The sequence below is a fragment of the Labeo rohita genome, chromosome 7, assembly GCF_022985175.1.
Source record: "Labeo rohita strain BAU-BD-2019 chromosome 7, IGBB_LRoh.1.0, whole genome shotgun sequence".
Lineage (NCBI taxonomy): Eukaryota > Metazoa > Chordata > Actinopteri > Cypriniformes > Cyprinidae > Labeo > Labeo rohita.
The window spans coordinates 46,251,583-46,272,850 of record NC_066875.1 but is presented as its reverse complement, the minus strand read 5'-3'; the positions used below and the strand labels follow the sequence as shown (position 1 = coordinate 46,272,850).

At 35.0% G+C, this 21,268-nt stretch overlaps 1 protein-coding gene across 4 annotated transcripts; it reads left to right on the top strand.

The window, feature by feature from the left end:
• The first annotated feature begins 820 nt into the window (after nt 1-820).
• LOC127168991 (serine/threonine-protein kinase D3) lies at nt 821-19,679 on the top strand. Of its 4 annotated transcripts, XM_051116182.1 has the most exons (18): nt 821-999; nt 1,304-1,464; nt 9,431-9,569; nt 9,671-9,802; nt 11,437-11,591; nt 11,669-11,867; nt 12,219-12,296; nt 13,243-13,345; nt 13,440-13,563; nt 14,566-14,643; nt 14,774-14,987; nt 15,651-15,679; nt 15,791-15,970; nt 16,054-16,215; nt 17,898-17,996; nt 18,269-18,536; nt 19,203-19,288; nt 19,412-19,679. In XM_051116182.1, the coding sequence occupies exons 1-18, from the start codon at nt 942-944 to the stop codon at nt 19,580-19,582; spliced, it is 2,436 nt and encodes an 811-aa protein (XP_050972139.1). In that variant the 5' UTR covers nt 821-941; the 3' UTR covers nt 19,583-19,679. The 4 variants fall into 4 exon arrangements, with proteins under 4 accessions (XP_050972139.1, XP_050972142.1, XP_050972143.1 ...); XM_051116185.1 differs by lacking the exons at nt 821-999; nt 1,304-1,464 and adding an exon at nt 7,931-8,095; XM_051116186.1 differs by lacking the exons at nt 821-999; nt 1,304-1,464 and adding an exon at nt 8,160-8,238.
• Nucleotides 19,680-21,268: the final 1,589 nt, after the last annotated feature.

Genomic DNA, 21,268 nt, shown 5'->3' with positions numbered 1-21,268 from the left:
TTTTATTGTTCTATCTATCTATCGTTCAATTGTCCTATCATTCTGTCTATTTGTTTATCTATCTATCTATCTATCTGTCTATTGTTCTATCTATCGTTTTGTCTGTCTACCTGTCGGTCCACCTATCTATCCATCTGTATTGATTAATCTATCATTCTATCTGTCGTTTTATTGTTCTACCTATCCATCGTTCAATTGTTCTATCTATCATTCTGTCTATTTGTTTATCTATCTATCTATCGTTTTGTCTGTCTACCTGTCGGTCCATTTATCTATCCATCTGTATTGATTAATCTATCATTCTATCTATCGTTCAATTGTTCTATCTATCATTCTGTCTATTTGATTATCTATCTATCTATTGTTCTATCTATCGTTTTGGCTGTCTACCTGTTGGTCTATCTATCTATCTATTCATCTATGTATTGATTGATCTATCGTTCTATACTTCTTTCTGTCGTTTTATTGTTCTATCTATCTATCTATCTATCTATCTAACCGCTGCTCAGAGTGTTAAATCACCAACTTGGGTGTTAACCTTGAGTGTCAACAACTTGGGCAATGTTGTGTAATTTTTTTATTTTTATTTTTTGTCAATATCAAAGTTGGGGATGATTCAATACATATTTGCCCGACATAAAACTGAAATTAGTTTTTTTGTAGACTAAAGGGATTATTGCGGCAGCCCAGCGCTGCCATATTTGCCTTGAGTTTCCCACACTTTTAAAGTTCATCAGATAACATTAGATGTGTTTGGTGGGCAGCTCGTCAGACCCACTCATGTCACACACAGAAGCGCTGAAGTTTGAGTGTCAACTTCCTGTCTCAGCTGCCTGTCGTTTGTCGGCTGAAGCTCTCACACAAGGAAGCCAGAGCAGCGGCAGAAACGTCTGAAACGGGGCTGCGAGATGTGCTAGTTCGAACTCACCAACGTGAAGAAAATGGCTGCCAACTCAAACCACCGCCCAAAAAGTGTTGATATCAGCTGTTATGTCTCTGGTAAGTTCCTCTTTCGGAACTTGACTATATTGAGCTTTAATCTTAATGTTAATCTAGGCAGGTTAATGCTAGTTTCAGTTGTTGCCTTGCACTTGAAGGAGCCTTTGGAAGGTCCTTTTCTGTAAACACCAAAGCTTTTAAAAACTTTCTGATGATGATATGTACATAAAGTGAAAAAATTATTACAGTAATGCTATAAAATACTTATACCATTGCAAGACGCTTCGAGAGGTAAGTCGTGGAGAACCTGTGAACATCTGAAGGAACAGCGTTTGATCTGCATTAACTCTTCTCTTTCTCTCAGGTTCTTTCTCTCAGCTGTCCATGCGGCCCGAATCCTCAGCACAGGGGCCCATGCGTGTCCACTTTCAGATCGGGCTCCTCAAAGAGGACGTACGGATCCCTGAGGGACGCCTCAGTTTACACCAGGCGAAGCATCTCGCAGCCGAAATCATTGAGAGAAAGGTACGGCAGAACTTGATGTTTTTAAGCAGCGCTGGGTAGATTACTTACAAATGTAATCCATTACCAATTACAGATTACATGACGAAAATTGTAGTTAGTAATGAAAGGTTACTCATTTTAGGTAATGATTTCTGACTGTTTTAAATTACTTCTGGGTATGCATGTGAATCAACTAATAGTTAAATCATAAAATTGTAAACTAAAAATAATTTAAATAGTTGAACACTGAAATTATAAATATTTTTATTTGTTTACCTGCACGTCAGTGTGACCACTGACTAACATCAGAGAACTGTAAACATGCAAATACGTTGTTAAATTATTTAAATATTAACTTTCAAGTAAATATTTTATGTCAAAAGGATTTGGCTGACAAAAACATTTGAGGGAATCCCTGCATATGTAATGTAATAATGCAATTAATAAAGAGTAACTGTAATCTGATTATGAGCCATTTTGTAATCTGTAATGTAATCCGTTATGATACAATATTGAGCGTTGAACAATTGTACAAATCATACATGTTCAAATATGGTGCGTGAAGACACATCACACAAATATCTCAAATCTGGTGATGACAGAATTCACATATTTGGTCAACCATTCCTGTACATCTTCACACATTAAGGCCTTGTCAGTTAAACACCCACTCTGATAACAGCTTTACTGACAATGACTGCAGTGAAGGCTGCTTTCCACAGTCAAAAGGTCAAGCGCACACAGACAATCCATACAAACCATTGCGTCACACAGCCAACTGGACTATCGTCTCTCTACAACAACAAAAGCACATTTTCATTGCCTTTCAGTTTTAAAGAGGAACATCAGCTCGACCCACAGATTCATCAAACTTTCTGTATCTTCTGCCTTTAGTGCGTTAAAAAAATGTTCATTTCTTCGTTAGTGGTTTGAACAGTGATTGGTTCACAACAGGTGCCTAAAAAACAAACATGCAGTTTGAGTTTACCTTCAACAGGTTGTGAAGTACATGAATATTGACTGTCATATGCTTATTTTTATCATGTTTTTAGGTGGTTGCTAGGCTGTTGCTATGTGGTCGCTAAGGTGCTCAGAGTAGTTTGCTGGGTTGTTCTGGGTGGTTGCTAGGCATTCGCTATGCAGTCGCTAAGGTTGTTCAGTCAGACTGTTGTTTTAGCAGATCACGGTGCAGTTGCCAGGTTGTTCTTGGTGGTTGCTAGGCTGTTGCTATGCAGTCACTAAATTGCTCAGATTAGTTTTAGCCAATTGCCAGTTACCAGGTTGGTCGAAATGGTTGCTAAGCTGTTGCTAGGTGGTCACCAAGGTGACCAGAGTGATTTTTAGCAGATTGCTGTGTAATTCCCAGGTTGTTCTGGGTGGTTGTTAGGCTGTTACTATGCAGCTGCTAAGATCTTCAGAGTGTTTTACTGATTGCCAGTTGCCAGGTTGTTCTGGGTGGTTGCTAGGCTGTTGCTATGTTGCTCAGAGTGATTTTAACAGATTGCTGTGCAGGTTTGTTTGTTGTGGGTGGTTGCTAGGCTGTTGCTATGCAGTCACTAAAGTTCTCAAAGTGTTTTAGCTCATTGCCAGTTGCTAGGTTGTTCAGGGTGGTTGCTAGGCTATTGCTGTGTGGTTGCTAAGTTGCTTAGAGTGATTTAACAGATTGGCATATGTGTAGTTTTGTTTGTTGTGGGTGGTTGCTAGGCTGTTGCTATGTGGTTGCTAAGTCACTCAGAGTGATTTTTAGCAGATTGCTGTGTAGTTGCCAGGTTGTTCTGGGTGGTTGCTAGGCTGTTGCTATGTTGCTCAGAGTGATTTTAACAGATTGCTGTGAAGGTTTGTTTGTTGTGGGTGGTTGCTAGGCTGTTGCTATGCAGTCACTAAATTGCTCAGATTAGTTTTAGCAGATTGTCAGTTGCCAGGTTGTTTGGAGTGGTTGCTAAGCTGTTGCTAGGTGCTCAGAGTGATTTTTAGTAGATTGCCGTGTAATTGCCAGGTTGTTCTGGGTGGTTGTTAGGCTGTTACTATGCAGCTGCTAAGCTGTTTAGAGTGTTTTACTGATTGCCAGTTACCAGATTGTTCTTGGTGGTTGCTAGGCCGTTGCTATGCGGTTACTGAGTTGTTAAGATTAGTTTTAGCAGATTGCCGATTGCCAGTTGCCAGGTTGTTGTCGGTGTAGGTCGCTGTTGCTATGCAGTCAATAAGCTGCTTAGAGTGATTTTTAGCAGACTGACATGTAGTTACAAGGTTGTTCTGGGTGGTTGTTATGTTGTTGCTATGTGATCGTTAAGGTGCTTAGTCACACTAGTTTTTGGCAGATCAGCGAACAGTTGCTAGGTTGTTGCTTTGCAGAATGTTTTTAACAGATTGCTGTGCAGTTATTAGGTTGTTATGGGTGGTTGCTAGATTGTTGCTATGTTGTAACTAAGGTGTTCAGAGTGATTTTAGCAGATTGCTGTGTGGTTACCATGTTGTTGTGGGTGGTATCTATGCAGTTGCTAAGCTGCTCAGAGTGTTTTAGCTGATTGCCAGTTGCCAGGTTGTTTGGAGTAGTTGCTAGGCTGTTGCTATGTGGTCAATAAATTATTCAGATTAGTTTTAGCAGATTGCTAGTTACCAGGTTGTTTGGGATTGTTGCTATGTGGTCACTAAGGTGCTCTGAAGGTTTTTAACAGATTGTTGTGCAGTTATTAGGTTGTTCTGGTTGGTTGCTACGTATGTGTTAAGTAATGTGCTCAGAGTCATTTTATCAGATTGCTGTGTGGTTACCAAGTTGTCTGGGTGGTTGCTAGGCTGTTGCTATGCAGTTGCTAAGGTGAGTGTTTAGCAGATTGCCAGTTGCCAGGTTGTTCAGGGTGGTTGCTAGGCTGTTGCTAAATTGCTCAGATTGTTTTTAACAGATTGCCGTGCAGTTTCGTTTTTGTGGGTCGTTGCTAGGCTGTTGCCATTCAGTCGCTAAATAGCTAAATAGTATTTTTAAGAGATTGCCAGTTGCCAGGTTGTTCTTGGTGGTTGCAAGGCTGTTGCGATGCGGCTGCTAAGGTGCTCAGAGTGATTTTTAGCAGATTACCTTGTAGTTGCCAGTTTGTTCTGGGTGGTTGCTAGGCTGTTGCTATGCGGCTGCTAACGTTTTTTGAGCGTTTTAACTGGTTGCTAGTTGCCAGGGTGTTTGGGATGGTTGCTAGGCTGTTGCTATGCAGTCGATATGGTCCTCAGAATAGTTTTAGCATATTGCCAGGTTGTTCTTGGTGGTTGCTAGGCTGTTTATATGTGGCTGCTAAAGTTTTTTGAGTGTTTTAGCTGATTGCAAGTTGCCAGGGTGTTTGGGATGGTTGCTAGGCTGTTGCTGCGTGATTGCTATGGTGCTCAGAGTGATTTTAACAGATTGCTGTGCAGTTTCGTTTGTTCACTGTGCAGTTGTTAGGCTGCTCTGAGTGGTTGCTAGGCTGTTACTATTGGTAACTAATGTGCTCAGAGTGATTTTAGCAAATCACCGTGCGGTTGGTAGGCTGTTCAGGGTGGTTGCTAGGATTGGTTGCTGTTGCTATGCACAACAGTGAGTATAATCAGTAGCAATGCTTGTCTTAGGGTTTTGTCCTTTGTGGGTTTTTAAAAATAATTTTCACCTTTTTGTGTTCATGAAAGAAATGGAAGTTAAAAAGAGTGTGTGAAGACGCCACTGAATTAGGTGCTACTCGAACATTCACACAAACACACTCGTCAGTATCTCAGCCCTCCTTCAGCCTCCTTCCCCCTCCGGCCGCCTCTCTGTTTGTCCGCTGTGGTTCACAGCATCTGCATGTAACTTTCCAACCACAGGCTCTTCCCCTAACACACACACTCATACACCTTTTACTCTGCTTGGCCTTCTTATAGTGCTGCTTCTACTGCAGTGGGACAGGATCATCTCTCTCTCTCTCACACACACACACACACACACACACACACACTGACCTTCATTGCAAATACTCCCATGTACATACACAATGCTCACAGATCTCACCTAACGTCATACATTTAGAGACATGCACATACGCACATATGCTTACTGCGTACTTTACAGTACGTACTATTTTCTGTAAATAGCATGTGGAATTGTATGCTACGATAAATGTTAGTATACAATATTTTGACCTAATTACATTGAATGTTTAATATCAGTTATCTCAGAAATATGGTTATATGAAAATTGTTATTTTAGATGTTTTTAAAAATGTCACACTTACTCATTTCCATTTTTGTTTGTATAAAAGCATTTTAGATCCGATCACATAATCAAGGGGGAATAAATAAAACATGGTTTATTTATCGCTAGCTGTTCATTGCAAGTATAATGTCAAGACAAGTGCATTGCATTGTGGGACGCAGTTGTGTGTGGTGTACACTGGTTGTATACTGCACATTTTAGTTATATACTGCCCAATTATTTTTTGTTTTGTGCTAATTTTTGTAAAAAATAAATAAATAAATAAATAAAATAGTTCATATCTATATCTATAAAGGGTTTTGGACTTTAAAAAGGTTGTAGAATAGTTGCTAACTGTGAACCTGGGTTTCGCTAGATGCTTTTATTTTACTAGGGCCTGAGCTTCAGTAAAATACTGCTGTGCGTCAGTATCCACCTTATTTTTAATCTAAATGCACATGGCTATTTGTAACTTCAATGTGTGTATTTGTAACTTCCTTCTAGCAGAAAGTGTGTGACTTGCTTTTAGTTATTTTAGCTGTACAAAACCAGTCTGTTATGCTGCTTGATGTTGCAAACTGGTGTTTGTTGTCATATCATTTTTATACAATACCATAATCATGGTTTGTGACACAAATACCTTTACCATTTATCGCACTTAGCGGCGAAAGGCTCGCGCATTTAAAAAAAATGACTACTTTTGTGTTGCAAAATAAGATGGATAATATTACTACTGATAAATCTTTGTGGCGTAAACAGTACTGACCTTATTCTTAAGAGAAATAAGCGTGTCACCATCTTTAGAATAAGTTACTGTCTTTGAACTTCCGGTTGTGTGGTAGCACTGTATATATCTATGGCATTGCTGTCTAAGAGTAATATAGCTGGTAAAGTTTTATGTATTGTAGAGTAAACAAAAGACTACATTATCGTGAGAATTGTAATGTTTAAAGCAATGTCTTAACAAATGTGAGTAGACCAATAAGTTTTTAAAACGAGCGGTTCATTCATAAATTCGTCCGATCACTGTGGAAATACAAACGGAAGACAGAAGACAGCAAACCCAGTGGTCCGCAAAGGGGCGGAGCTAAATAAGGTCAATAACAACCTGAGAATAATTTTTTACCTTACAATATTTCACCAATGACGTCTTGTGTTTTCAGTCAGATGTTAACAATCGGTCGATGCTTGATTAGAAATGACTTTAGATCTAATGGTTTGAAGAAAGGTCTGAAAACTGTTGGCGAGTCAGTTTGATTCATTCAGACTGTTCACTTACCCACTGAATCGTTTCCCAACAGTTTCTCACATCGATTCTTCTAGTTATATAGCGGCAAGTGTATAATGTCTGTCAACAGAATTTACAGTATAACGACCTGAGAATATTTTACCTGACAATATTTCACCAATCACGTCTTGTGTTTTCAATGAGCTGTTAAGAATCGGATGATTTCTGATTAGAAAATGAATCACTTTAGATCTAATCAATTAAACGGTTTTGAAAAAAATGGGTCTGAAATTGTTGGAGAGTCAGTTTGATTCATTCAGACAGTTCACTCAACCACTGAATCGTTTCCAGCGGTTTTTCACATCGATTCTTTTAGTTGTATAGCGGCTGAAGAGTTTTTACCTGACCGTGTTTTCAATCAGCTGTTAAGAATCGGTTGATGCCTGATTAGAAAATGAATCACTTTAGATCCAATTGGTCAAACGGTTTTTTTAAAAAAAAGGTCTGAAATTGTTGGAGAGTCAGTTGGATTCATTCAGACAGTTCACTCAACCACTGAATCGTTTCCAACAGTTTCTCACATAGATTCTTCTAGTTGTATAGCGGCTGTAGAGTTTTTACCTGACCGTGTTTCACCAGTTACATCTTGACGTGTTTTCAATCAGCTGTTAAGAATCGGTTGATGCCTGGTCAGAAAATGAATCACTTTAGATCCAATCGGTCAAACGGCTTTTTTTTTTTTTTTAAAAGTCTGAAATTGTAGGCGAGTCAGTTTGATTCATTCAGACTGTTCACTCACCCACTGAATCGTTTCCAACAGTTTCTCACATCGATTCTTCTAGTTATATAGCGGCTAATGTCTGTCAGTAGTTTACAGTAGCCTATAACGACCTGAGAATATTTTTACCTGACAATATTTCACCAGTCATGTGTTGTGTTTTAAATCAGCTAATAAGAATCGGGCGATGTCAGATTAGCTAATGAATCACTTTTGAATCTACCGAACGTTCTAAAGTTGTTTGCGATTCAATTAGATTCACTCGGACAGTTCACTCGCGCATTGAATCGTTTCTAGCGCCGGGTGACGCATCATTTGTCAGCAGTGAACTGCACACATCTTTATTGTACAAATGAACGACGCTATTGCAGATAAAGTCAAAGTTAAAGCATATCCCACACTTTATTTTGAGAAATTTCATCCTGGGTGTTTCCAGAGGCTCCGGTGATGTGAAAACGAGGTAAACACCTCACACCTGCGCATCACCACAACAAAGCGACACCCTGACCAGCCTTGAATGCGACGCGCTCAGCCGCGTATAACTTAACACAATGGAACGGATGCAGTTTAATCATGTGTTTGTCAAGTTAGCAGACCTTTTAAGTGGGTTTAACACCCTGAAACCTTATCGATAATGTATCATGTAGAAACCAGTTTATTTTTTCCTTTAAGTTCTGCTTTTAGTTTCGCCTTTTTGTGTGTTTGGCATGCATTTAATTTAAAAGTGCGCGTTTCTGTTGAGGTTCTCAAGTAGGTTTAGTCTCAAACAGGAAGTTAAATGTTGTTTGAAGCTGATGTGGAAGAGGAAGGCCTTCTTTACAAAGAAAGTACTGTGGCGGAGCGACGAAGCAGTGAATACTGTGGTATAGAACTAATGAAGTTATCTGATAGTGATCTATTGTTTAATGTTAAAACAAAAGTTATTATTAGATCATATTTCCCCAAAAAACGCTGAAATCCCACAGTTTTAGTGGTGCATTTAAAGTCTTCCCCCCTAATTCACATATATAAATAAATAATGCAGATTAGAAATTAATTAAAGCGAAAACGATATAAAGTTTTTTAAAAACGTTTTATATTGGCCTTATAAAAGCACTCTGTGATTCTGTAATCTCAATATTGTTAGCTAAAAAAATATGCAATTCATATCATGTTTGTGTTTTTTAATGCAGTTCATGATTTCAGAGTTCAAAGAACTTGGATTGTATGTCAGGTGTGAGTTCTTGAGGAGAGTCTCAGTTTGACTCGCATCCGTTTTTTGAAAAGCAAATGATTGACATTTAAGAGCAGCAGCTTTACGCATTCGTTTAGCCGCTGCGGTGCCATCGTGATCTGACCCACTTTTCACTATGATCTGATGATGGGATCATGATTAGAGCTGCGGCTTCAGACGCTGACTCACTGCGTTTCTTAAAGTAGAGTTTGTTTGTGCCTGGTGTGTCTGTGTGAATGTGTTGTTGTGATTATATTAGATGATCTTATTTGCACCTTTAGAAATGCACTGGAGAGGAGAACAGACATCCTGAAAGGTTTCTGTACTTAGCGGAGTGTTTAATCATGTGTCGTGAGATGAGTTTGCTGTATTCTTGAGGGCCAAATTTCTGAAATTCTTTAACAATATAGTGCAACCTCTTAAAACCAACTTGATTGCTTGAAGTCTAATCTGTTGTATTTATTGCTTAGTTTCTATCATTTGATGTTTGGTATAACTTTTGTGCATTAGGATATTTCACATAATGTTTATATTTTGTTGTGCTTTTCTGTCATTTTTATAATTACTCTGTGTATGTTTAAGGCTCCGGAGTGCAGTGTCGTGGGTCTCGAGGAGAAGCTGCTGTTATTCAGACATGAGCCGAACACAGAGCAGATCTTACAGAAACTCACTGAAAAACACGACATACGGGATGGAGATCTGCTGGAGGTGGTGCTCGCTGGTCAGTCATTTCAGACACACACACGCTCCATCCAGTCAATATTAGCATCGTTTATCACTGCTGATGATGTTGACAGCTGTCAATCATGTTGATTGCTATAGGAACAGCTTCAGTGACGGAGACAAAGTACCGCCCACATTCTCTGGTCGTCCATTCATATCGCACACCTACGTTTTGTCACTACTGTGGTGAGATGTTATGGGGACTCGTCCGGCAGGGCCTGAAATGTGATGGTATGAAGTCAAAATCTTTGTTTTATTTTATTGATATATTGCTTTTGTTTATCACTTAATATTTATATTCATTATTTAATATTTGTAATATATATTGTTTATAAATATGTTTTTTTTTAAATACAGTTTTATAAAAGAAGTTTTATTTTATTGCTTAATATCTATGACATGTTTGGTTTTACTTTTGTTTAACTGTGATGTTTAAAACACTTTATTTTGTGTTATGAAGAATTTATCTATTTATTATATAATATTTATTCTAAAATGTATGTAATTTATGATATATACTATTTATAAATATTAAAATATTTTTTAAATTTTAGTTATAGTACATTTATTATTTAATATTTATAAAATAAATGTTATAATTTATAAACTTATTTAAATGTATTTATTTTTGCTTACTTTCTTTGGCATTGTTGGTTAACGCAGAAATGTGATGGTGCGACTGCACTAAATACTTAAAATGCAGTAAAATTAAGTCTTACAAAATATTTAAATTTTTTTGCTTAATTGCTTATTTATGTTTATTGTTTAATATATTTATTTTGATGTTTATTATATAATTTATAAAATCAATTATATTATTTATAAATATTAAAATGTTTTCTGATTTTACTTAAAGTACATTTATTATTTATTATTTATAATACAAATTAAATCAGTTATAAAATTTTATTTAAATTTATTTATTTTTCCTTACTTTCTACGGCATTATGTTGTTTAACACAGAAATGTGACGGTGCGACTGCACTAAATACTTGAAATGCAATAAAATTAAGTTTTTACAGAATATTTACATTTTATCGTGTAATTGCTCATTTATGTTTATTTTTTTTTATATTTATTGTGATATAATTAATATTCTAAGTTATATAATAAATATTATTTATAAATATAATTTCTTTTCTGATTTTACATACAGTACATTTAATATTTAATATTTATAATATAAATTAAATCATTTATAAAGTTTTATTTAAATTTATTTATTTTTGCTTACTTTCTATGGCATCATGTTGTTTAACAGAAATGTGAAGGTGCGCACTAAATGCACTAAATATTAAAATGCACTAAAATTAAGTCTTTTACAAAATATTTACATTTTATCGCTTAATTGCATATTAATGTTTATTGATTAATATATTTATTGTGATTTTTATATTTATTATTTAATATGTAGCATTTCTTTTCTTTTATTTATAAATATTTCTTTAAATGTCATCTATGACATGTTTAGTTTTACAATTTGAAGATAGTAATTTTATGATAGTTTAAGATTTGTTGCGTTATGATGCGAAAATGCAATAAAACAAAGCCTTATACATAATATTTATGCCTTTCATTTTATTGCTTAATTGCTTCATTTGTTTATCTACAAAGTATATTTATTATAATTATTTATATTTATAATAAATTATATATATATATATATATGTGTATGTGTGTGTGTGTGTGTAATGTTTAATTATTATTATTTTTTTTTTTTTGCTTACTTTCAATGACATCCTGTTTGTTTTCAGTTTTGTTGCATTATGTTGTTTAATGTCTTAAAAAGTAAAAGTTTTAAAATTAAAAAATTAAAGTTTAAATTAAAAGTATTTGAGAGTTTTTCTTTGGCTTTTTTTCTGTAGGCTGCGGTCTGGATTTCCACAAGCGCTGTGCGTTTAAGTTGCCAAACGATTGCTCTCGCGTGTATCGCCGATGCGGCCCGAGCCTGTCGCTGTTTCCTCCTGGACGGCCGCGAACCCCATCGCTCTCCAATCACACAGGCGGGAGTCTGGAGGAGGTGACGATCCGAGCTGACACTCACGTTTTTGCAAGTTGTTTGAAATGCCCTATGAAAATGTTTGTTTTGTTCCTCAGATCAGCCTGTCAAAGCCGTCACGCTCGCGTCCACCTTCCTGGGCCGACGTGCCGGTGTCTGTGGGGCTGTCGGAGGGGAAGGAGGCCCAACCGCGCGTCCCGCACACCTTCCACATTCACACCTACACCAAACCCACGGTCTGCCAGTACTGCTTTCGGCTGCTCAAGGGCCTCTTCAGACAGGGCATGCAGTGCTCCGGTAAGAGATTATAAAGAAAAAACACAAATTCACTTTGAAAACATTTTCAGTATTCAAACTGATACGGAGAACTTCATTAAAGGTACAGTAAGCAATTTCTGAGAAACGCTGATATTTAAAATCACCGAAACAAAAACGCCCCTATCTTGATAGCCCCGCCCCCATATTCACAGATGTGCTATGCAACCTGCCCCTCCCCCACACTGAGTGGACACGCCCCTCACTACTGATTGGCTACAGCTGTTTTGGTGCACTTTCACCAGCATTTCTCAGAAGTCGTCTGCTGCACTTTTAAGTCTTCTGAGGTGTGAAAGAGGAGTAAGATCTTCCTGTCTGTCTGTTTTTCTCCAGACTGTAAGTTGAACTGTCATCGCAGGTGTGTGTCTCTTGTTCCTCCCAACTGTAGGGGTGAGAAAGCAAATGGAGAAGGTCAGTTTGATTATGTATGCATGGGATAAAAATCTTCAGTGCCACATGATTCTTCAGAAATCATTCTAATATATATATATATATATACACTACCGTTCAAAAGTTTGGGGTCAGTACATTTTTATTGTTAAAAAGTATTAATTGTTAAATTAATACTTTTATTCACCAAGGATGTATTAAGTTAATAATTAAAAGTTTTTTAAAAGTTAATAATAAATAATTTACATTGTTACAAAATATTTATATTTTGAATAAACAATGTACTTTTTAAACTTGTTATTCATGAAAGAATCCTGAAAAAAAATCACAGGTTCCAAAAAATATTTGGCAGCACAACTGTTGATATTATCCAACATTGATCATTCTAATAATAAATCCGCATATTAGAATGATTTCTGGAGGATCATGTGACACTTAAGACTGGAGTAACAGCTGATAAAAATTCAGCTTTTCATCACAGGAATAAATTCTATTTTAAAGTATGTTAAAATAAAAAAACATTATTTTATATTGTAAAAACATTTTGCAATATTACTGTTTTTTTCTATATTTTTAATCAAATAAACGCAGCCTTGATGAGCATAAGAGACTTCTTTAAAGACTATTACAAGTCTTACTGACCCCAAACTTTTGAACGGTAGTGTATATATGTATATATGTATATATATATATATATATATGTATATATTTAATTGCATGGTTATTGTAATATTTATATTATAGTTATATATTTTTATCTAATATTTATAATTGAAATTATATTATAATTATTTATTTACATTATTATTATTATTATTATTATTATGTATGTGTATATGTGTGTGTGTGTATATATATATATATATATATATATACATATATAACATGATTTTACATTGGATAATGTTATTATTTTAAAGATACGGTTGTGTTTTGTTGTCATAAAGCAAGTGTACTGTGTTTTCAGAGCCTGATGAGAACATGACAGTGGTGACGTTAAACGAACTTTATGAAGAGCTGCGATATAAAGACCCGCCGGTCACGGACATGCCGCTGCAGACGCCTGTCGCGTAAGCATCCACATCACACCCTATCAGTACAGCGCTGCAGACTGAGCTCAGATGTTCACCTGTTTGTGTGTGTGTGTGTGTGTGTGTGTGTCAGGCCGTGTTTCAGCAGTAATATTCCTCTGATGCGAGTGGTGCAGTCAGTCAAACACAGCAAGAGAAGAAACAGTGGAGTGCTGAAGAAAGGCTGGTTGGTCCATCATACCAACACTGATACAATGGTGAGACGCTCTTATTCAGATGCGTAATTACTATCATATATGTGAACCTGGACCACAAAACCAGTAATAAATAGCACGGGTATATTCGTAGCAATAGCCAACAATATACTGTATGGGTCAAAATGATCAATTTTTTTTTTTATGCCAAAAATCATTAGGACACTAAGTAAAGATCATGTTCCATGAACATATTTTGTAAATTTCTAACTAGAAATATATCAAAACTTAATTTAAATTAGTAATATGCACTGCTAAAAAACTAAAGGCAGTTTTCTCAGTATTTTGATTTTTTTTTTGCATCCTCAGATTCCAGATTTTCAAACAGTTGTATCTCAGCCAAATATTGTCTTAACAAACCATACATCAATGGAAAACTATACATCACTTTTTAAAAATGTAGAAATAAAAAAAATGACCCTTATAGCTGGTTTTGTTTGGTTGGTTGGTTTTTTTAGTTAACTATAATAACCCTACTCTTATGATCACTGAGGCTGCATTCATTTGGTCAAAAGTACAGTACAATATTCTGAAATATTATTACAATTTAAATGAACTGTTTACTGTTTGAATATGTAGTAAAATGAAATGTGTTCCTGTGATGCACTGCTGAATTTTCAGTGTCATTACTCCAGTCTTCAGTGTCACATGATCCTTCAGATTTTTCTGTTTAAATTTGGTTCATCAGGATTCTTTGAATTTAAAGAAAAAAAGCATCTAATTTACTCTACTGATCAGTTTATTCCATCTATGCTAAATTATAAAAATATAACCCTCTATTTATTAAAATAAATAACTAATTCAAGTTTTATTTTAGCTTTTTTTTTGTATTTAATTATAATTTTTCATTTTCTTTTTTTATGTATTTTATTCATTATTTTCATATTTTAGTTTTTTGGTGTTTCCTTTGCACAGAAAACATCACTGGGTGAATTCTAACATATAGAGATAGATGTGTGTTGTTATTTTATCATTTGTAGATAATTTTTTGTATTCTCTCTGCAGAGAAAACGTCACTACTGGGTATTAGATGGGAAAAGTATCACCCTGTACCCGAATGAAATCAGTATTAAGTACTTTAAGGTTTGTAAGTGTTTATAATGCATCATGTCACCTTATAACTTCATAATGCGAAATGCAGCAACATTTGAGACATTGTTCATCTTAGGGCTTTCATCAAGTTACAAACGTATTTTCATATCCTTCACTGCAGGAGATTTCTCTCTCAGAGGTGCTGCAGGTTCGAGGTCCGGCTCAGCTCACTGTTCCAGTGTTGCAGGGCAACAGCGCACACTCGTTCGAGCTGGTGACGGGATCACTAGTGTACTGTGTGTTTGCGGATCAGGACAGCCCGTCTTGGGAGTCAGCTCTCAGTCAGGCCCTCAGGCCGGTGCAGGGCACCGTATGCCACATGACAAACAACACCGGTTAGAGCAACAAGACATGAAATATTAATGAGTGTCTGATTCAACAAAATATCAATGTAACAAAAAATTAAAATGTACTCACCCTCAGGCCATCCAAGATGTAGATGAGTTTGTTCCTTCATCAGTTTTGGAGAAATGTTGCATTGCATCACTTGATTACCAATGGATCCTCTGCAGTGAACGGGTGCCGTCAGAATGACAGTCCAGACAGCTGATAAAAACATCAACACCACTTCAGTCCATCAGTTAATGTCTTGAAAAGCCAAAATTAGCATGTTTGCAAGAAACAAATCCACTATTAAGGTGTTTGTAACTTCAAACTGTTGCTTTTCTCAAAATATGAGTCCAAAATACGTCCTTTTTTCTGAGTCAGGAGAGGAATATGCACAGATCAACCACTGTTTACAAGCTAAAACATTCTAAAACACATCTAAACAAACACATGCATGGATTTTGATTGTCTTGTGGATTATTGTGATGTTTTTATCAGCTGTTTGGACTCTCATTCTGACGGCACCCATTCGCTCCAGAGGCTCCATTGCTGAGCAAGTGATGCAATGCTGCATTTCTCCAAATCTGTTGAAGAAACAAACTCATCTACATCTTTTATAATCCTCATGTTGTCTATAATGTCAAATAAAATGACACCTCCTCTCTTGCCAGGTGACGGAAAGAGCAGTGAAGAGATCCAGGTGAGACTCTATCATTGTTTTTTTTATCATAAAATGTTTCTAAAATAACCGCTGTGTTTCAAGGAGGGATTCAAGCGTCTGAATATATCTATGTGCTCGTGTGTGTTTCAGGACATCAGTGAGATCTATCAGATCTTCTCTGATGAGGTTTTGGGTTCGGGTCAGTTCGGGGTGGTTTACGGAGGCACTCACAGACACACGGGCCGCCCGGTCGCAATTAAAGTCATCGATAAAACAAGATTTCCTGTCAAACAGGAGGAGCAGACCAAAAATGAGGTCTCGATATTGCAGGTATGAGTTTAAGATTTTCCCCACAATTCAAAACATTTGTGTTGTTTTTGTTGTTATATCATCTGTGTGTGTGTGTGTTTCAGAGACTGTCTCATCCAGGAATCATTCATTTAGAAGGGATGTTTAAGACAATGGAACATACTTTCGTTGTGATGGAGAAGCTCCACAGTGACATGTTAGAGGTGATCTTATCTCACGAGAATGGACGTCTGACTGAACGCACCACCCGTTTTCTGGTCACCCAGGTAAAGAAGCTCATTTGCTCTAAAACCACCTTATGCAGAAGATTATTTCATGGTTGTTTTTATGTAAATACAATAAAAAATACATTTTATAATAATTTAAAATAACTGTTTTAAGTATAAATATTTAAATATATTTTAAAATGTAATTTATTTTTGTGATTTCAAAGCTGAATTTTCATCCTCATTACTCCAGTCTTTAGTGTCACATGATCATTCAGAAATCATTCTAATATGCTGATTTGCTGCCCAAAAACATTTCTAATTATTTGCAATGTTATTTGCTCAGTTGTGCATGAATTACACATTAATCCTCTTCATATACACTACCATTCAAAAGTGTTTGAAGAGTAAGATTTTTATTTTTATTTTTTTTTTTTACAGAAGTCTCTTCTGCTCACCAAGCCTGCAAAAACTGTAATAAAAATATTTTTACTATTTAACTTTTTTCTATTTGAATATATTTTAAAATGTAATTTATTCCTTTGATTTCAAAGCTGAATTTTTAGCCTCATTACTCCAGTCACATGATCCTTCAGAAATCATTCTAATGTTCTGATTTGCTGCTCAAACAACATTTATTATTATTATTATTATGTTGAAAACAGTCGAGAAAGTTCAGAAAAACAGCATTTATGTGAAATAGAAATCTTTTGTAACATTGTTACAAATGTCTTTATCACTTTTGATCAATTTAAAGCATCCTTGCTAAATAAAAGTATTCATTTCTATAATTGTTTTTCGCAAAAAAAAAAAAATTATACTGACATTATACTGACTCCAAGCTTTTGAATGTATAGTCTATAATGTTAACAAAAGCTTTTTATTTCAGATAAATGCTGATCTTTGGATCTTTCTATTCATCAAAGAATCCTGAAAAATGTACTCAACTGTTTTAATTATTGATAATAATAATCATAAATGTTTCTTGAACAGCAAATCAGCATATTAGAATGATTTCTGAAGGATCATGTGACACTGAAGACTGGAGTAATGATGCTGAAAATTCAGCTTTGATCACTGGAATAATTTACATTTTAAAATATATTCAAATAGAAGACAGTTATTTTAAATAGTAAAAATATTTCAAAATTTTACTGCTCTTGCTGTACTTTGGATCAAATGAATGAGGCTTGGTGAGAAGAAGAGACTTTTTGTAAAATAAAGGAATCTGTGATTCCTTCAAAATACACTCTTAAAAAAGGTTTCACACTGGGTTTTGCAGCAGTGCCAAAGAAGAACCATGTTTGGTTCCTCAATTGATCAGTGCTTAAAAGAACCATTGTTTTTTCTTAGTGAGAATATTTTAATAATCTAAAGAACTTTTTTTCTAGTACAACGAACTTTTGTGAAATTTAAAGATTTCATGTATGTTAAAGGCTCTTCATGAAACCATATAGATGCTAATAAAACCTTGGAATCTTTCCATTTCACAAAAGGTTCTTTAAGATGGAAAATGTTTCTGTAGATTATTAAAATGTTCTTGAAAAGCACATTAAAAATATATATATTTTTTATGGAACTGTTCAAGTTCCTTTGGGGAGCCAAAAATGGTTCTTCAGTGGCTTCGCTGTGAAAACACTTTTGAAATCTTTATTTTTAAGAGTGTAAATCGGTGGAGACTGAAGAAGTTTTAGTCTTGCTGTGTTTTTTGTTGATGTGTCTTTCTGTGGTTGGTGTTAAAGGTTTTGGAGGCTCTGCGGTATCTGCACATGAGGGACATTGCACACTGTGACCTGAAACCAGAAAATGTGCTGCTGGCTTCACCTGAACCATTTCCTCAGGTCTGACATTGTCATATATGGCTTCCTACTCATGTTTTTCAATGTTTTTGGCATTTAAAGTCAAGTCTAGAAATGCATGTGTCCAGTGGAGATATTTAGATATTGCTTTTTAGCTTTAGAAAAGTTTAAACATTTGAGCACTGCACTAGAATCATGCAGTTTAATGCAATTTAAGTTGCTTTGCATGAAATTATCTGCCAGATGCATGTAGAAAGAGTCATTTGGTATTTACAACACAAGTCCTAAATGTGATCACATGTGCTCTGTTTCAGGTCAAACTGTGTGACTTTGGTTTCGCTCGGATTATCGGACAGAAGTCGTTCCGGCGAACTCTCGTCGGGACGCCTGCGTATCTGGCACCTGAGGTCATCTGTAGCAAGGGTTACAATCGTTCTCTGGACATGTGGGCCGTAGGTGTGATTTTATATGTCAGTCTGAGTGGAACTTTCCCCTTCAATGAGGACGAGGACATTAATCAGCAGATCACCAACGCTTCCTTCATGTATCCACGCCAGCCGTGGTCCCTCATCTCACTGGAGGGTAAGAGACTGTGTATATGTGTAAATAATAAGAAAATATAAACATATAGAAGCAATTGTTTATTATATAAATTTACATATATTGAGAGAAAAATATTAAGCTATTTTTTGGGGGTACAATCTATAAATCAGCCACAATGAAGTTGTCTTTAATGCCGAACTTCAATACTGTATTAATGTAAAATAATGTAATTTTTTTAAATAAATGATGCATAATTTAGAAGTGAATATTTTCTAGTACCACAAACTCCTCTCAAACTTTGAAATATTAAAGAGTAAATATAATTGAAATAAAATGTATATATTATCTTTTTGTTTTTGCATGAAAGCCTGTTATTAAAGGTAATTGCAACTTTTCTTGCTGACTTTTTTTTTTCTGAATTGCAGGATGCAATTCTGAGTTTGAGATGTAAACTTATTATTGTAAGATAAAAAGTAGCAATTATTTTTAACATTTTCATTCCATGGCAGAAAAAAAAAATCGCAGATAAAAAAGTAGGAGTTGCAGTTTTATATCTCATTAAAAAGATGAGATGTGAACAGAAGAACTGTCAGAACTGCTTGGAAAAAAAAGTCTAAATTGTGAAAAAATAAGTTGTTAGTACCTTTTTAATTGTTTTAGATGGTTACCTAACGTTCTTTTCATTAACTTGTTTTTCGCTTTCAGCGGTGAATCTGATCAATAACCTGCTGCAGGTGGTGGTGCGACGCAGGTTTACTGTTGGCAAAGCGATGGGTCATCCCTGGTTTCAGGTCCGTTGACCTTCTCTAAACCCAAAAGATATTTTCCTAGCATGCGAATGTCATTATGTTCAAGTTATTTTAGGTACTGTACAGTCTGATTTATGTATATCTCATCTGTTTCTCCGGCTGCAGAACTTCCAGATGTGGTGTGACCTGCGTGAGTTTGAGCAGAGGATGGGATGTCGCTATCTCACGGTTGAGGCGGAAGACGAGCACTGGAGATCCTACACAGTGGAGAAAGGCCTCAGTTTCCCAGAGCATTTAGTAGAAGCAGCCAATGAAGAGCAGAAACAACAGCTATGAGCCACTTAGATTTTACACAAATACAACTGTGAATATTGTATTATATCAGCAACTGTGAATCTGCAGTGTTGTAGAATGTCGACGTATTTTTCAATAAAATAAGAAAAAACTAATCTTGAGTTTGTTTTTCTTCAGAAACAGTAGGTACCTTGTTTAATTAATACAATAAATTAATAGAATGTAAAATTTATATTGTAATTTCTGAATAATGATTTAACCACAAGTTTTTTTTTCTATTTCTAATTTTCTTTGTTTTAACCACAAATTTTATATTTGTTGATATTTTATGAGATTTAACATTTAAGTCAAACATAATCCAGTGATATTAAATTAACCAAACAACTTCCTTTCTTCAGAAACCGTAGTTACCATGTTTTATATTATAGGTATATTATAGCTGTCAACTTTTATATTATATTATATTACAATTTCTGACTAACGATTTAACCACAAGACTGTTTTTTTTCTCTATTTCTAATTTTTTTTCTAAAAATATATTTGTTGATATTACAGTAGGTACCATGTTTAATTAATACAATAAATTAATAGAATGTAACTTTTATATTATATTTATTATATTATATTATATTATATTATATTATATTATATTTATTATATAACAATTTCTGATTAACCATTTAACCACAAGACTGTTTTTTTTCTATTTCTAATTTTGTTTTTGTTGTTATCTAAAAATACATTTGTTGATATTATATTTTATTAGATTTAATGTTTCAGTCAAACATAATCCAGTGATATTAAATTAACCAAACAACTTATTTTCTTCAGAAATAGTGGGTACCATGATTAATTAATACAATAAAAGAATGTAACTTTTATATTATATTATATTATATTATATTATATTATATTATATTATATTATATTGTATTATATATATTATGTTATATTAGATTTAACATGTAAATCAAACATAATCCAGTGACTAAATTAACCAAGCAATTTATTATAATAAATTAATAGAATGTAACTTTTAGATTATTATATTATATATAAAATCAAATCCACGTCAGACGTGTGGGTTGCATAAGTTACATTTTTTTTTCAGACATTTTCAGAAATGCAAATGAGTAACAGAAATAATCATAACTTGAAGCTGAAAAATTAAAATTAAGTTTCAATAATGTTCAACTGAATCATTTCACAAATAAATTGCATAACACAAACTCAGTAAAAGTCATTCTTAATCAGTCCAAATCAAATTAAGTTAGTATAAATCTAAGAAATCTTTGAATTGTATCAATCATATAAATCAATTACAAATCTGGGGAGATTAAGTCTAGACAAAAAGATCTAGTAGCACTTAATTAGAGAAGAGGAGCAGGAGAGAAAAAGAAGAAGTGACAGCAAAGAGATAAAAGCAGAAGTGAAGCCTCGTCAAAGACACTTGTCGCCTAAAACCAAAAAGGGGGTAATGTCCTGATAGGTGACCCACTGGGTACACAATGTCCGCAGATGTCAGTCACACCCATGTTGAACAGGACATACCAATTTAGACAGAGACGTCTAGAGATCTAAACATTTTTGACTTCTTATTCTGAAATAATCATCCTACACACAGACAGTGCTGGTTAGAGCTAAATTAAAGATTGCACACAGCTGACCAAAAGGAAACACAAGCACAGCACAAAATGTACGTGTTAAAATCATAAAAGGGCTGATGCA

What these genes read in the sequence shown, in the direction of transcription:
- LOC127168991 (XM_051116182.1), top strand. Translation starts at nt 942, where the DNA reads ATGGCTGCCAACTCAAACCACCGCCCAAAAAGTGTTGATATCAGCTGT. An exon ending in CCGAAATCATTGAGAGAAAG is followed by an intron (nt 1,465 to 9,430) that starts GTACGGCAGAAC and finishes TGTATGTTTAAG; the next exon opens with GCTCCGGAGTGCAGTGTCGT. An exon ending in CCCGTTTTCTGGTCACCCAG is followed by an intron (nt 16,216 to 17,897) that starts GTAAAGAAGCTC and finishes TTGGTGTTAAAG; the next exon opens with GTTTTGGAGGCTCTGCGGTA.